At 44.5% G+C, this 13040-nt stretch overlaps 1 protein-coding gene and 1 long non-coding RNA gene across 2 annotated transcripts in view; one reads left to right on the top strand and one right to left on the bottom strand.

The window, feature by feature from the left end:
- Nucleotides 1-13040, top strand: part of UNC79 (unc-79 homolog (C. elegans)) — a 221257-nt gene that overhangs the window by 191120 nt on the left and 17097 nt on the right. Inside the window, exons 49-52 of the mRNA XM_019518633.1 lie at nt 997-1172; nt 5082-5268; nt 7310-7507; nt 11926-12003. Of these exons, the coding sequence (XP_019374178.1) occupies nt 997-1172; nt 5082-5268; nt 7310-7507; nt 11926-12003 (639 nt within the window). The remainder of the gene's footprint in view (nt 1-996; nt 1173-5081; nt 5269-7309; nt 7508-11925; nt 12004-13040) is intronic.
- Nucleotides 8635-13040, bottom strand: part of LOC109298502 — a 19651-nt gene continuing 15245 nt past the window's right edge. Inside the window, exons 2-3 of the long non-coding RNA XR_002097629.1 lie at nt 9187-9192; nt 8635-8903 (exon numbers count right to left, since the gene is read on the bottom strand). This is a non-coding gene — a long non-coding RNA (uncharacterized LOC109298502). The remainder of the gene's footprint in view (nt 8904-9186; nt 9193-13040) is intronic.

The raw sequence follows: 13040 nt of genomic DNA, 5'->3' as shown, positions 1-13040 counted from the left end.
ATGGCTCTTTCTGCTCCTACACCACACCCCATACCTCACAGGTGTGATCGGTCAGTGATGATTCAACTTCCTAGTGGCCTGCTCTTCCTGGGCACTTTGCCCCTCTCAGTTAATCCCAAGTGCAGCCTTCCTGCCTGAAGTCACACACTCTGCCCCTCTTCAGCTTCAGGCCCCTGTCCCCTACCTCTGTCCCTTATGAGCTCTCAGACACCCTGGTTCAATACTTGGCCCCTCTCTGGACTTGTTGATCCCTCTGGACCTCCTCCACCCCTTAGTCCCTTCACTAAAACCTCTAGACTGCCACAGGCTGTACTCTCCATGCTGGCATCCTGGAGCTACAGCTATCCTGCTTAGGCAGCATTCCCTCAGCAGCCTCCAGGCCCCTTTTGCCTGTTCAGTTCAGGGCCCAGGCTTATACCCTCTCTAAACCCAGCCCCCTCCCGGATCATGTGGCTCCAGTTGCCTTCCTGTTGTACCAGCAGCCTGCCTCAGCTGCAGCCTGCTAGCTCTTAAAGCCTCCTTCTACACTGGCCAAATACTGCAGAAGTAAACTTGCATTATCTGGGTCCATACTGTTTTACACTCATTTGACATGAACATTCATTTTGATGTTGTTGGGTTTTTGTTAGATCAAATGTTCCTGGGAAGTAGATTTTAGGATTATACACTTTATTAGAGGTATTCTAATCAAAAGCCTCTGTTCCTACTAATGAAGAGGACAGGAATGATACCATATGATTTATATGACCAGTCACAACCTAAAAACATAACTTTGATTTTGGATTTCAGATGTTGCAGTAATCTTCCTTGTGGTAATGTAGAAGACTATTATGCACTATTGTTAATGCAAACATTTGAGGAGTTTGGTGCTTTTTTGTGAATTTGCTCCACATTTTGTGTCCACTGTTGTCTATTGACAAAGTGATTGAAGGTGAACAGACAATCCCTGAGGATTTGAGTTATGTGGATCTAACAAAATGCTCCACTGCTTTGCAGAGTCATATGAAGACGTGCTCTCAGCCACTGCATGAGGATACATTTGGCGGGCACCTGAAAGTTGGCTTAGCTCAGATAGCTGCCATGGAAATTACACGAGGAAACCACAGAGATAATAAAGCTGTGATTCGTTACTTGCCATGGCTGTACCATCCTCCTTCTGCAATGCAACAAGGGTAAGGGCACTGTTCTTCCCAAAAAGGAAGAATAGTGAGACATTCCCCCAAGAATCCTGAAGTTATACTTAGATTAAAGGGATGGCTGTGAGGCACCCCAACACTATTTATAATACTTGCAGAAAGAAGGATGACTTTTGTGGGAAAGACACTGGACTTATACTAAGCAAATCTGAATTCAGTTTCTGGCTCTGCCATAGTCTTTCTGTGTGACTCCAGGCAAGTCAATTAGAGTTGAGTAATACAAGCACTTATACATGTGCTTACCATTAAGGGTATACATGGGTTTGAACATGCTGGGGCTACATCTGCCAGTGCTTCAGTTTTCTATGTGTAAAATATGTCCTGATCAGTTAAGGTCTGTGAAACCCACAGGTCTTCTGGGGCTGAATAACCTAGTGGAGTCGATAAATAAAATAAATGTATTCTAGTTATGCCTCATTGGCTCTGAGTTACTGACAATGACATTAGGTTAATAATGAAAAATGGCAATGAGAACCCAACTAGGTAATGGTTTTGTACTGCCATGATACATTATTCACAGTTTCTCAATAGCTTGTTAAATAGTTTCTAAATAGACTACTAGTGTTGGTGTTGACTGTGTTAGAGGAATAGCAGATAACAAGTACTTTGACAGGCTGTGGGGCAGAGTTATACTGCTACCTAGCAGATCCACAGGTGACAGATAGTGGAATGACCTTTAGGAAAATTTAGCTGGAAATAAGCAGGGGTAACTGATGAATAAGCAATTGCAAACCAAGTGGCAGCACCAGCAACAGGATGCAGTGAGGACAGCAGATGGCAATGGTTTCCCTCCTGAAAAGCCACAAATATCCTTTGACAGTGCTGTGACATAGTGAATATAGGTCACAACTATAATAAGACTTCCCAACCCCCAGCCATGGGTCTACAAGTCCTCAATGGCAGAGCAGGTAGAAGAAGATGTTAGAATTTCAATGACTGTGAAGGGATGGCTGCAATGGAACAAAATCCCCAGTTGTCTTGGTCTCCTTGCCATTGAATCAAGGTCCCATTCTGTCAAGAGCCATGTGGAAGTTGACGCGCAGCAGCTTTTCCATGATAAAAGTCAGGCACAGGTGCCTTCCATGAAAACAGCTTTTCCAGCACATTCCTCAAGCCCTATGGTGACCAGCTAATGGTGATAGGAGCAGGATTGTGAAGTCTAGAAGCTCCTAGTCAGGAACTGGCATGAAAACGGTGGTTACAAGAAGGCTATCTAGCACTTGGATGAGACAAGAGTGTGATTCGGCAGCTGTAACTGTTTTTGAGCAGCCTTCTTCAGGATCCACTCTGCTCACGCCATATAGCGGGGGGAGGTGGGGTGGCTAGAAAAGGTTTCATAAACATACCTCATCCAATGCAGTATTCTGTATTTCTTCCTGACTGGATCACTGTGTCCAATGGGATCACCTTTACTGCAGTCAAAAATACCAACAACAACACACTGTCATTTTTGGGACCTGGAACATCAGAACGTACATGGACAACATTAATAGTGAACAGCCAGAGCACCACACTGCAATCATGGCCCAAGAACTCAGGCAACACAACAGTGATGTAGCTACACTGAGCAAGATCCAGTGAGCAGGCGATGGGCAGCTCAAAGAACATGGAGGTGGCTATACCTTCTTCTGTAACAGTAAACAGAAAGGAGAATGCTGACTTCAAGGAGTTGGTTTTGCCATTAAGAATGAGCTCATAAACTAATTGAATGAGTTCCTTATCAGATTTAATAAGCACTTTATGACTCTCCATCTTAAACTGGCAGGGAGCCAATATGTCACTGTCATCAGCGCATATGCCCTGACTCTTGGCGCCACCGACGATACCAAGGAGGAATTCTACACCAACCTTCACCGAACCATTGGCAAAGAAGGAACAGGAAAGGTCAGCTCCAGTGGCATCCTCCTCTTGACCAAATGTGCAGAACATGGATGCATCAACACCAACAGCCTGTTCTGCCATAAAAACAGGTACAAGACATCATGGTAGCACTCATGATCTAAGCAGTGGCACCTAATTGACTATGTCATCATCCATATCCAGGATTACAAAGATGTCCACGTCACTCAAGCTATACTAGGAGCTGATGATTGCTGGACTGATTGCTGACTCATCCACTTGGTTATGTCACTCAAACTGGCTCCCCAGACAACAGCTGCAGTGGAAACAATGCTGACAGAAGATCAATGTTGAAGGACTCAAGGACCCAAGGAAGCAAGACCTCTTCCACCAGTGCCTCAATGAAAAACTGGTGAATTCCAATCAACACTGGGAGTTGGGGCATGTGGAGTACACTCAAGGTCACCATCATCAGTGCCTGTGAAGAGAAACTTGGATTCTCTATCAAGTAACATCAACCAGGAGATCCAGGAGTTGATTGTTTGCAGGCGCAAGGCCTTTGATGCTTGGCAAAATGACACCAACTATAAGCAAAAGAAATTGAGTCTCCAACAAGCCAAGGCAGAGGTCTAAAGGAGGACCCACAATATGAAGAACAAATGGTGGGAAGACAAAACTAAGGAGATTCAACATCTTGCTGACATCCACAATATGCATGGCTTCTTCAGTGCCACCAATTCCATCTACGGTCAAGCACTTAGGGACCAACCCCCTTGAGACCTAAGGGTGGTGGAGACCTGATCCAGAAAAGGGGAGCCATCAATGCCTATTGGAAGGAGCATTTTGAAGACCTTTTCAATTGTCAGACTCAGCTGTTGATGAGAATGTGTTCTCAACTCCATCCTGCAACACCCAGTCAGAGATGATCTCAGAATCCCTCCAACCCTTAATGAGGTGAGAAAAGTCATTATGCAGATGAAAAACAACAAGGCATCTGGAGTGGATGGAATCTCCATTGAAAGGAGGAGGAGAGGAGTTCACATCACAGCTTCATGCCCTCATCTTAAGGGCCTGGAATGATGAGGAAATCCCAGAAAACCTCAGGGATGTCATAACTGAGACAGTCTTCAAAAAAAGAGACAAGTCCAACTATGGAAACTATGGAGAGATCACCTTGGTGTCCACCACAGGAGATATCATTGCAAGAACACTTCTGAACCATCTCCTTATACTTGCTGAAGAGCTCCTCCCAGAATCTCAGTGTGGGCTTAGGGCATCAAGTGGCACAACTGACATGTTCTTCACAGCTTTCCAGCTGCAGGAGTAATTTGGGTACAACATAAGCCTCTCTACATGGCCCTCTTTGACCTTACACAAGCTTTCAACTCTGTCAGCCAAGAAATTTTGTGGAGAAACTTTTTCAAGTATGAATGCCCACTGAAATTTGTCACCATTCTCTTCCTGCTTCGTGATGGTATGCGAACGGTGGTTTTCAGTAATGGATCCATCAGAGCTCCCTTTGAGGTTAAAACAGGGATTAAACAAGGCTAATGATCTAACTAGACAAAGAAGGACAAAGGTTAGGAAAAAGGAATGCTGATTTACTACTTTATACTGATGGGGAAATGAGATTCAGAGAGAAGGTCACACTGTAAGTTTGTGGCAGAGCCAGGAACCAAACACACATCTCATGGGTCACTGCTTTCTGCTAACCACAATATTCAATGTACAGGGAACCATACTAAAAAGCTCAATTTGGGCAGTCTCTCCATTTCAGTAATATGTACCTGAATAAGCACTACACATGGATTTATGAAACTGAGTTTCTGGCAGCAGTTGTGTACATGATCTCTGCCTTGTGCAGACAGAACAAGTTCAGTTGGGCTTGTTCATACCATACCAAGTCAGCCAAGCTATGGTTCTAATGGGAACTCCCACAAGCTGTACAAATGACTTATACCTTAGCAGATATTTTAAAAATGCTGAGCAAGATTCAGGGAAATAGAAAACTTACTATCATTGTGAAAATGCACTCTTCTCTGACAGGCCCAAAGAGTTCATTGAATGTGTATCTCACATTCGTTTGCTTTCCTGGCTCCTTCTGGGATCCCTGACGCACAATGTTGTCTGCCCAAATTCTCCATCGTCTTGCATGCCGATTCCTCTGGATGCAGGTTCCCACGTTGCGGACCACCTTATAGTTATCCTGATTGGGTTTCCTGAGCAGTCAAAGGTAAGGAAGTCCATGCATTTGTGGTGTGCATCATCATTAGTATTGCAAACACTTGGCATTAAATTCTATTTCACCTTTTTGGGCATAGGTAGAGCCTACACAGCCACATGATGGCAGTTTTTATCACTTAAACAGTTTGCTTATCCTGCACGTTCCTTTTGAGCATGCTCAGCTGGCTGCACTATGACTGTCTTGGTGCCCAGTGGGAATAGACTCTCCTAGGTACTTGTATTCTTCAGGGTAAGGTCCACCAAAACCACAAGTAGCAAGTATTTGACACCAGAGGGGAAGGAGTTTTAGAGTTGGTGTGCTTGCCCAGGGTGTAAGGCCCAAGTTCATAGCCTACCCTCTCAGAGAGGAAATGAAACCACTAAAGGCCTCTGACCAACATGGCATGTGTGAGGCATCTCCCAGAGCACACTCCAGCCTTGTTATTGAAGCTGGGTCATGGTGTAGCCAGGAAGGGAAGATGTGTAAGGCCAGGAGGAGGACCAGCCAGAGGCAGTCAGTGAGATGGGTAGTGCTTTAGAAGAGATGGGGGTCCCTGCTCTCAGTGGGGACAAAAGTTATTGAAGTTCCGTTCATCAATGGCATGTTGTTATCTTCACAAGAAACAGGCATGGAAAGAGACTATAAGCTTGTGATTAAGAAAGGTGCTTTTTAAGGTAACAGTCCCTGCAGAGAAAGAAAACAAGTAATAACTTCTCTAGAATTCATTTTGTTTGAAGCATTTGACTCTGAGCATGGTAACAGGAAACAGGAATTCTTGAGTTCTAAACTGAGCTCTGACATTGACTGTAACAAGTAAATTACCACTTGTTCTGTATAGTACGATATAGAAAATACATTTCTGTTCTACTCTATCCTGTTCTATTCAAATAGTGTAATACCGCTAGCTGACCCATATCTCAGGCTTGATGTCAGGATTAGAGTTACTATTTGCAAACAGTGATGGGTCTAAGCACGACTTTATTTGTCAAGTGTTTTGAAGATGGCAAGTGCTCATCATTGTTGCAAATCATAAACCATTTACAACAATAATTAACGTAGATACAACTTGTATTCCTACAATATTATGCAGGGTTTAATAAACTACGGAAGTAGAACAATCAGGGTTGTCTTTTACTTATTGCTCTCCAACCTATCTAAGGCTGATGTTTCCCATTCATTCTTCCTGGACTTTTTTTTGCTCCTTCAAACACTTCCCTCTAGATACCAAGCAACCATGGCAACATTTGGTACAGTCATGCTGCCGCTGAGTATGCATCACTGTTATACTTTCAAACTAAGAAAATATCTTTGATCCGAAATACAGTGAAGCATCTCTTTTATAATGAACTAATGACATGCCTCAGAGTCCAGAAAGCTAAGAAATCACCATACGTAACATTTGCTACTATTTATTACTAGCAGAGCATGTTCAGGTAAGTTCTGTACATTCATAAGACTATGCTGTGAGCCTTACAAAACTCATACCCTGGGGCCACAATGTGGAAGTAAAATTATTTATTTTTGGGCATACTCCTTTCCTGAGACCCCAAACCCATACCAACTAATCCAGAACAGGTTTAAAATGATGAATCTTAAAGGTTGTTGAATCTAAAAGGTGTGATCCAACAGGCCTTCCATTGGCTGCTGCGGGGAATTTTTCCTCAGGAAGTTTTGTGGGATTGATCCCTAAGAACATACTGACCTGCACACATTTCTTACTTCAAAGGGATGGATGCTAGTGTGACTGCTCAGGAGTATGGGCCCACAGTGGGCCAATCGATTATTAGATAGGAATCTTAGACTGTATATGCAAAAAGATTTGTAGAGTATTAACAAGCTGTTAGCAGGTGCTCTCCACTTACTTTACCCTTGCAAAAGACAAAACACTTGATAGGCTTAGGGTACTTGGCCGTAAATGAAAGAGAAGCCCTTCCAAGTGGATTGCTTCAATTGGACCCTGTGTTAATGGTGTTTGCTTTTGTGGAGAGTACAATTGATACTGTTATGCATTATTTCAGTAAAACGTTTTCCTTGCATTCTTGTTTTACAGACATCGGTGCTGCACATGTGCTCCCTCTTCCATGCATTTATATTTGCCCAGCTCTGGACAGTATATTGTGAACAAACAGCAGTAGCCCCTACTGTCCAAAATCAAAATGAATTTAGCTTTACGGCAATCCTTACAGCTCTGGAATTCTGGAGCCGGGTGACACCTAGTATCCTACAGCTCATGGCACATAACAAAGTGGTGAGTCAGATGGTGTGTACAGATTTGTTTATCACAGATTTAAGCAAAGCCAAGCCTTCTGGGTTTCAAGTTAAAAGCTGTATGCTGTTGGCTTTGTTGATGGCCTCATTACACTGCTGGCTCATGTTCATCTTGGAGTCAACTATAACTCCAAGATCTCTCTCAGCCTCTGAGCTGCTAAGGAGGACATCCCCCAACCTGTAGGTGTGCTGGAGATTCCTTCTTCCTAGGTGGAGTACCTTACATTTGTCTTTGTTGAATTGCATCCTATTACGTTCCGCCCATTGATCTAACCTGTCCAGGTCAGCCTGTATCTGCTCCCTGCCCTCTGGTTTATTAACTTTGCCCCATAATTTGGTATCATCCGTGAACTTGGAGAGAGTGCTTATCATACCCTCATCTGAATCGCTGATGAAGATATTAAATAACACCAGCCCAAGGACCGAACCCTGCGGCACCCCAATGCCCACCTCCTTCCAGGCCGAGAATGACCCATCAACCGCCACTCTCTGGGTGCAGTCCCTAAGCTAGTTTGCCATCCACCTGGCTGTGTGGCATCCACTCCACAGCCCATTAACTTCCCTGTGAGAATAGGATGCAAAACTGTGTCATAGGCCTTCCTAAAATCCAGGTAGATGACATCGGCCTCTGCTCCTGTGTCAAGGCAGTGTGTGACCCGGTCATAAAAGGCTATAAGGTTTGTCAGCCAGTATCTACCTGTGATGAACCCGTGCTGGTTTCCTTTCCCCGTGCTGGTTTCCTTTCCCCTGCTGGGCTTTCACAAATATGCTCTTTGATTTTTTCTAGTATTTTCCCAGGGATAGAGGTAAGACTTACTGGCCTAAAGTTACCCAGCTCCTCCCTTCTCCCCTTCTTAAAAATGGGCACCATGTTGGCCCTTTTCCAGTCCTCAGGGACCTGTCTGGAGCACCGTGAGAACTTAAACAGCTGTGCCAGTGGCTCAGCAATGACACTGGTCAATTCCTTCGGCACCTGTGGATGGAGGTCATCTGGGCTGGCTGACTTGTACCTATCCAGCCCTTCCAAGTGCTCTTGAACTAAGTCAGCACTAACCTTTGGCAGTCTGGTGCCTTTTGGACATCTGTTTATGCTCAAGGTACGGGGATTGTCTTGGTCAGTATTAAGGAATACTGAAGTGAAGAACTCATTGAAGAGCTCTGCCTTTTTGTCTGCATCAGCCACCAACTGACCTGATCTGTCCTGTAGGGCCCTATGCTACTCTGTGCCTTCTTTTTGCTCACTATGTATCTGTAGAAGGACTTTTTATTGTCCTTGAATGTTGTAGCCAGCCTAAGCTCCAGTCCTGCCTTGGCCTGCCTAACTGACTCCCTGCAATAGTGTGCCAGGGTGGTGTATGCCTCTTTGGTGGCTGCCCCTGGCTTCCACTGCTTATACATCTCTTTCTTTGCCCCCAGTCTTTCCTTAAGCTCCCTGTTAAGCCAAGGGGTTTTTTTTATCCCCTTAGCCCCTTTCCTGTACAAGGGGATAGACTCCTTTTGTGCCTCAAGTATCATTTCCTTGAGAAACTTCCAACCCTCTTGGACCTCCATTAGCCCAATGCTCTTGAGCTCAGCTACCTCACTAACTAGGTTCCTAAGTTTACTAAAGTTGGCCCTTCTGAAGTCTAAAACTCTAGCATGACTGGATATTTTTCTCACCCTTCACTGGATAGTGAACTCTACCAAGTGGTGGTCACTGTCACCTAGGTTACTGTGTAGCCGCAGGTCCCCCACAAGATCATCCCCTGTTGCTAGGACCAGATCTAGCATGGCACTACCCCTGGTGGGACTGGACACCATCTGGGTTAGGTGGAGGTCCTGCACACAGTATAAGAACCTTCTTGAGTGGCTTGTTTTGGCTGCCTGTTCCTCCCAGCTGATGTCCGGGTAATTTAGGTCCCCCATGACCACTGCCTCTCTCGCCTGCATGGCATCTGAAAGCTGCTTGGAGAATACCTTGTCTAGCTCGTCATCCTGGTGAGGAGGTCTGTAGTAGACCTCTACTACTGAGTCCTTTTTGCCTGGCCCCCCCAGATCCTGACCCACAATGCCTTGGTATTCCCCTCCTCCACTCCTGCCTTGATGATGGAAGATGTGTACTGCTCCTTAATATAGAGAGCTACACCCCCATCTTTTCTCCCTACTCTGTCTCATTTATACAACCTGTACCCCTCAATGCCTACCACTGAGTCGTGTACAGAATCCCACCATGTTTCAGTTAAGCCAACTAGGTCATACTGTGTGCTAGCAAGCAGGAGTGTGAGTTTCTCCTGCTTGTTCACCATACTCTTGGCATTTGTGTAAAAGACATTTTAGCCCCATTAGGTGCCTGCACCACATCTGGAGGGAGTCTATTCCAGGACTTGGGGGCTCGGACAGTAAAGAAATTTTTTCTTATGTCCAGCCTAAAGTGGTCTTGTAGGAGTTTATGATTGTTGGTCCTTGTTTTTCCTTGGGGCTCTCTGGTGAACAGACGCTTTCCCAGATCCTGATCAACACCCCTTGTGTACTTATAGGCAGCCACCAGGTCCCCCCTGAGCCTGCGCTTTTCCGGACTGAAGAGTCCCATGGCTATAAGCCTCTCTTCATAAGGCCTATTCTCTTGCCCTCTGATCATGCACGTGGCTCTCCTCTGCACTCTCTCAAGCTTCTCGACATCCTTTTTGAATCACAGAGCCCAGAGTTGGATGCAGTATTCCAGCTGCGGCCTCATCAAGGCCAAGTACAGCGGGAGGATTAACTAACTTAATATAATGCTTAACACTTCTTTGTATTATATAATATAATCATGGGTGACTGGTGCCTCCAGAGTCTGGGGGGGCACCAGTGGCCAATTGCTGACCAGGGCAGGTGGGCTCCCCCAGTAGCCAATCACTGAAGGAGGGGTAGGCCTCAGCAGCCGATCGCTGGGGGTGGGCAGAGGGGGGCAGGGGGAATAGCTGATCACAGTGCCAGTAGCAAAACTGGAAGTGCCACTGGCACTTCTCTCAGTGCCAGCTGGCGCCAATCTCAGGGGGGCACCAGCTGGCACTTTGCTTGGTGCCCCCACTGCCTGGCTGGTGAAGGCCAATCTCAGGGTGGGCATGTGCCCCCCGTACCCTCCCTATGCATTGCCTATGATAACACTTAACACTTTATTTAACAATTGCCTTGCTGAATATGTCTCTTCAGATGTCTGGTCACATGGGTCACTTCCTATCTTGCTCAGACCTGGGTTTCTTCCCTTTCATTAGAAATTGTTTGGAGTGCAGATGGAACATTCTTGTACCACTACGTCAGTTGCCTATAAGGGCATGTACATAATATATTTAAAGATATCTTCTAATGAGATTTTAGTCTCTGAAAATGAGGAGAAGCTTGCATGATCACCTAGATCTCTGTGGAGCCCTAGTAATGCTCTCTGGTTCAGTGACCAGAGTTTAGGAACTGTTGCTGTTAGCCTCTGTGCACTGATGTCATGTTGAAATCAGTGGGAGTTCTGTGTGGTACTTAACTCTGACTAGCCTGATGCTTGGCCAAACCTAAAAGGAAAGGTGTGACTTCATGACAAGAGTTGGGACCAGGGTGTTTTTTAATCCCAGGTCTAACAGTGACTCATTATGTGGCCCTAATTGCAAGTCATTAAACTCTCTGCCTTGGCTACCACTCTGTGAAATGCAGATAATAATACTTACCCATCTCACAGGGGTGTTGTGGAGTTTAATTAGTTAGTGTTTGTAAAGCACTTTGAAGATGAAAAGCACCACATAAAAGCTAAGTTTATTATTATCTAGGGGAATTCATGCATATTTCAGACAGACGCTGTAAATATACACTGCTGTCTTGGAGTATTTGTTTTGTTGTACTTGTGTATTTACATAACATAAAACATAAAATTCTATTTACTGTCAAATATCTAATATTTGCATATATAGTATTTCATGCTATAAAATTGAAGAATTATATATCCATGGCCCCTCTGCCAAATCAGAACAATAAATTACCATCAGAAAGAAAAAATAAAAAATTGATCTTCATGACTATAATAATTGTCAAAGGAGTTTAGTAAATAAGAATACCAATTTCTGACTAGGTGACTGATGAGAACTACCCAGCAGGGATATGTGGGAAGGATTTATAAGGACCAGGATGCAGGAAATTGAAGGCAATTTGTCTTGGTATATCACAGGAATTAAGCAAAATAAATGGATCACTTAGAAGTATTTAACTGATATGTGCTGTAGTACCAGAGGAAGGCTTAATAAATCTAAATGTTCCTCCTGTATACAAGTACTATTTAATCTGAAATGTCAGTAGTTCAAAAATATATAATTTCTGCCCCAGTATAACTGCCAAGGAAATGAAGCAAAATTATTTTTAGGACCCATTGGCTTTTTTCTCACACATTTGTTCTTTCAGATGGTGGAAATGGTGTGTCTTCATGTGATTAGTTTAATGGAGGCTTTACAGGAATGCAACTCCACCATCTTTGTCAAGGTAGGAAAATTACTTGTTGTGGATACTTTTTAAAGGATACTGCCTGGATAGTTCAACTTATAATAATGTTATTAGAGTTCCCAGAAGAGGAAACTAGAAGAGGCAGAAGTTGTTGATCCAGTTTGAAGATGTAAACTATCTGACAGAGATGGGCAGTTCCATCTTCCTCCAGATCCAAACTCCCTTTGAATTTTGACATAATTTCTGATATCTGACACCATCTGTAAAAACACACTCAACAAAACTATGAATTCAGTTATCCCTGATTTTTTTGTATACAAAAGCTAAATTCGTTGCTTCCTTTTTGACCCATTTCCTAATTGCTAACATTCATTGTGGCTCTTTGTTTCCTTTGGAGATTATCTCAAGGCCCTGCCAATCAAACCCTTTTAGGCTGTTAACACAAGGTTTGTGCAAGAAAAATGTCTGGTTTTATCATGTGCCTATATTTGGGTTTCTAACTTTCCTGAATTCTGTTTCTCTTGAAAAATGAAATAGCCCTGTACCAATTAATAGTCTATTTCCTGCTTGCTTTACTAATGCAAAATTCCTTTGGAAATAAGTGGCCAGCAGCATTTCATAGTTTCATAGTTTCTAGGGTCAGAAAGAACCTGAGCAGATCATCTAGTCCAACCCCCTGCCATGGCAGGAAGAGCACTGGGTCAAGTGACCCCAGTAAGGTGGTCATCCAACCTCCTCTTAAAAACCCCCAGGGTGGGAGCCTGCACGACCCCACTTGGAAGCTGGTTCCAGACCCTAGCTGCCCTGACCGTGAAGTAGCGCCTCCTGATGTCCAACTTAAACCTTCCCTCCGCCAGCTTGTGACCATTGTTCCTGGTCACTCCTTGCGGCGCTCGGGGGAACAGGGACTCCCCCAGCGCCTGCTGATCCCCCCTAACCAGTTTATAACAGGCCACAAGATCCCCCCTCAGCCTTCTCTTTTGAAGGCTGAACAGGTTCAGGTCCCGCAACCTTTCCTCATAGGACCTACCCTGCTGTCCCTTGATCATACGAGTGGCCCTCCTCTGGACCCTCTC

Source organism: Gavialis gangeticus, unplaced genomic scaffold (assembly GCF_001723915.1).
Source record: "Gavialis gangeticus isolate Ggan-Ray unplaced genomic scaffold, GavGan_comp1, whole genome shotgun sequence".
Lineage (NCBI taxonomy): Eukaryota > Metazoa > Chordata > Crocodylia > Gavialidae > Gavialis > Gavialis gangeticus.
Note: the sequence above shows the minus strand (reverse complement) of the source record. Positions and strands in the feature narration are given on the sequence as shown.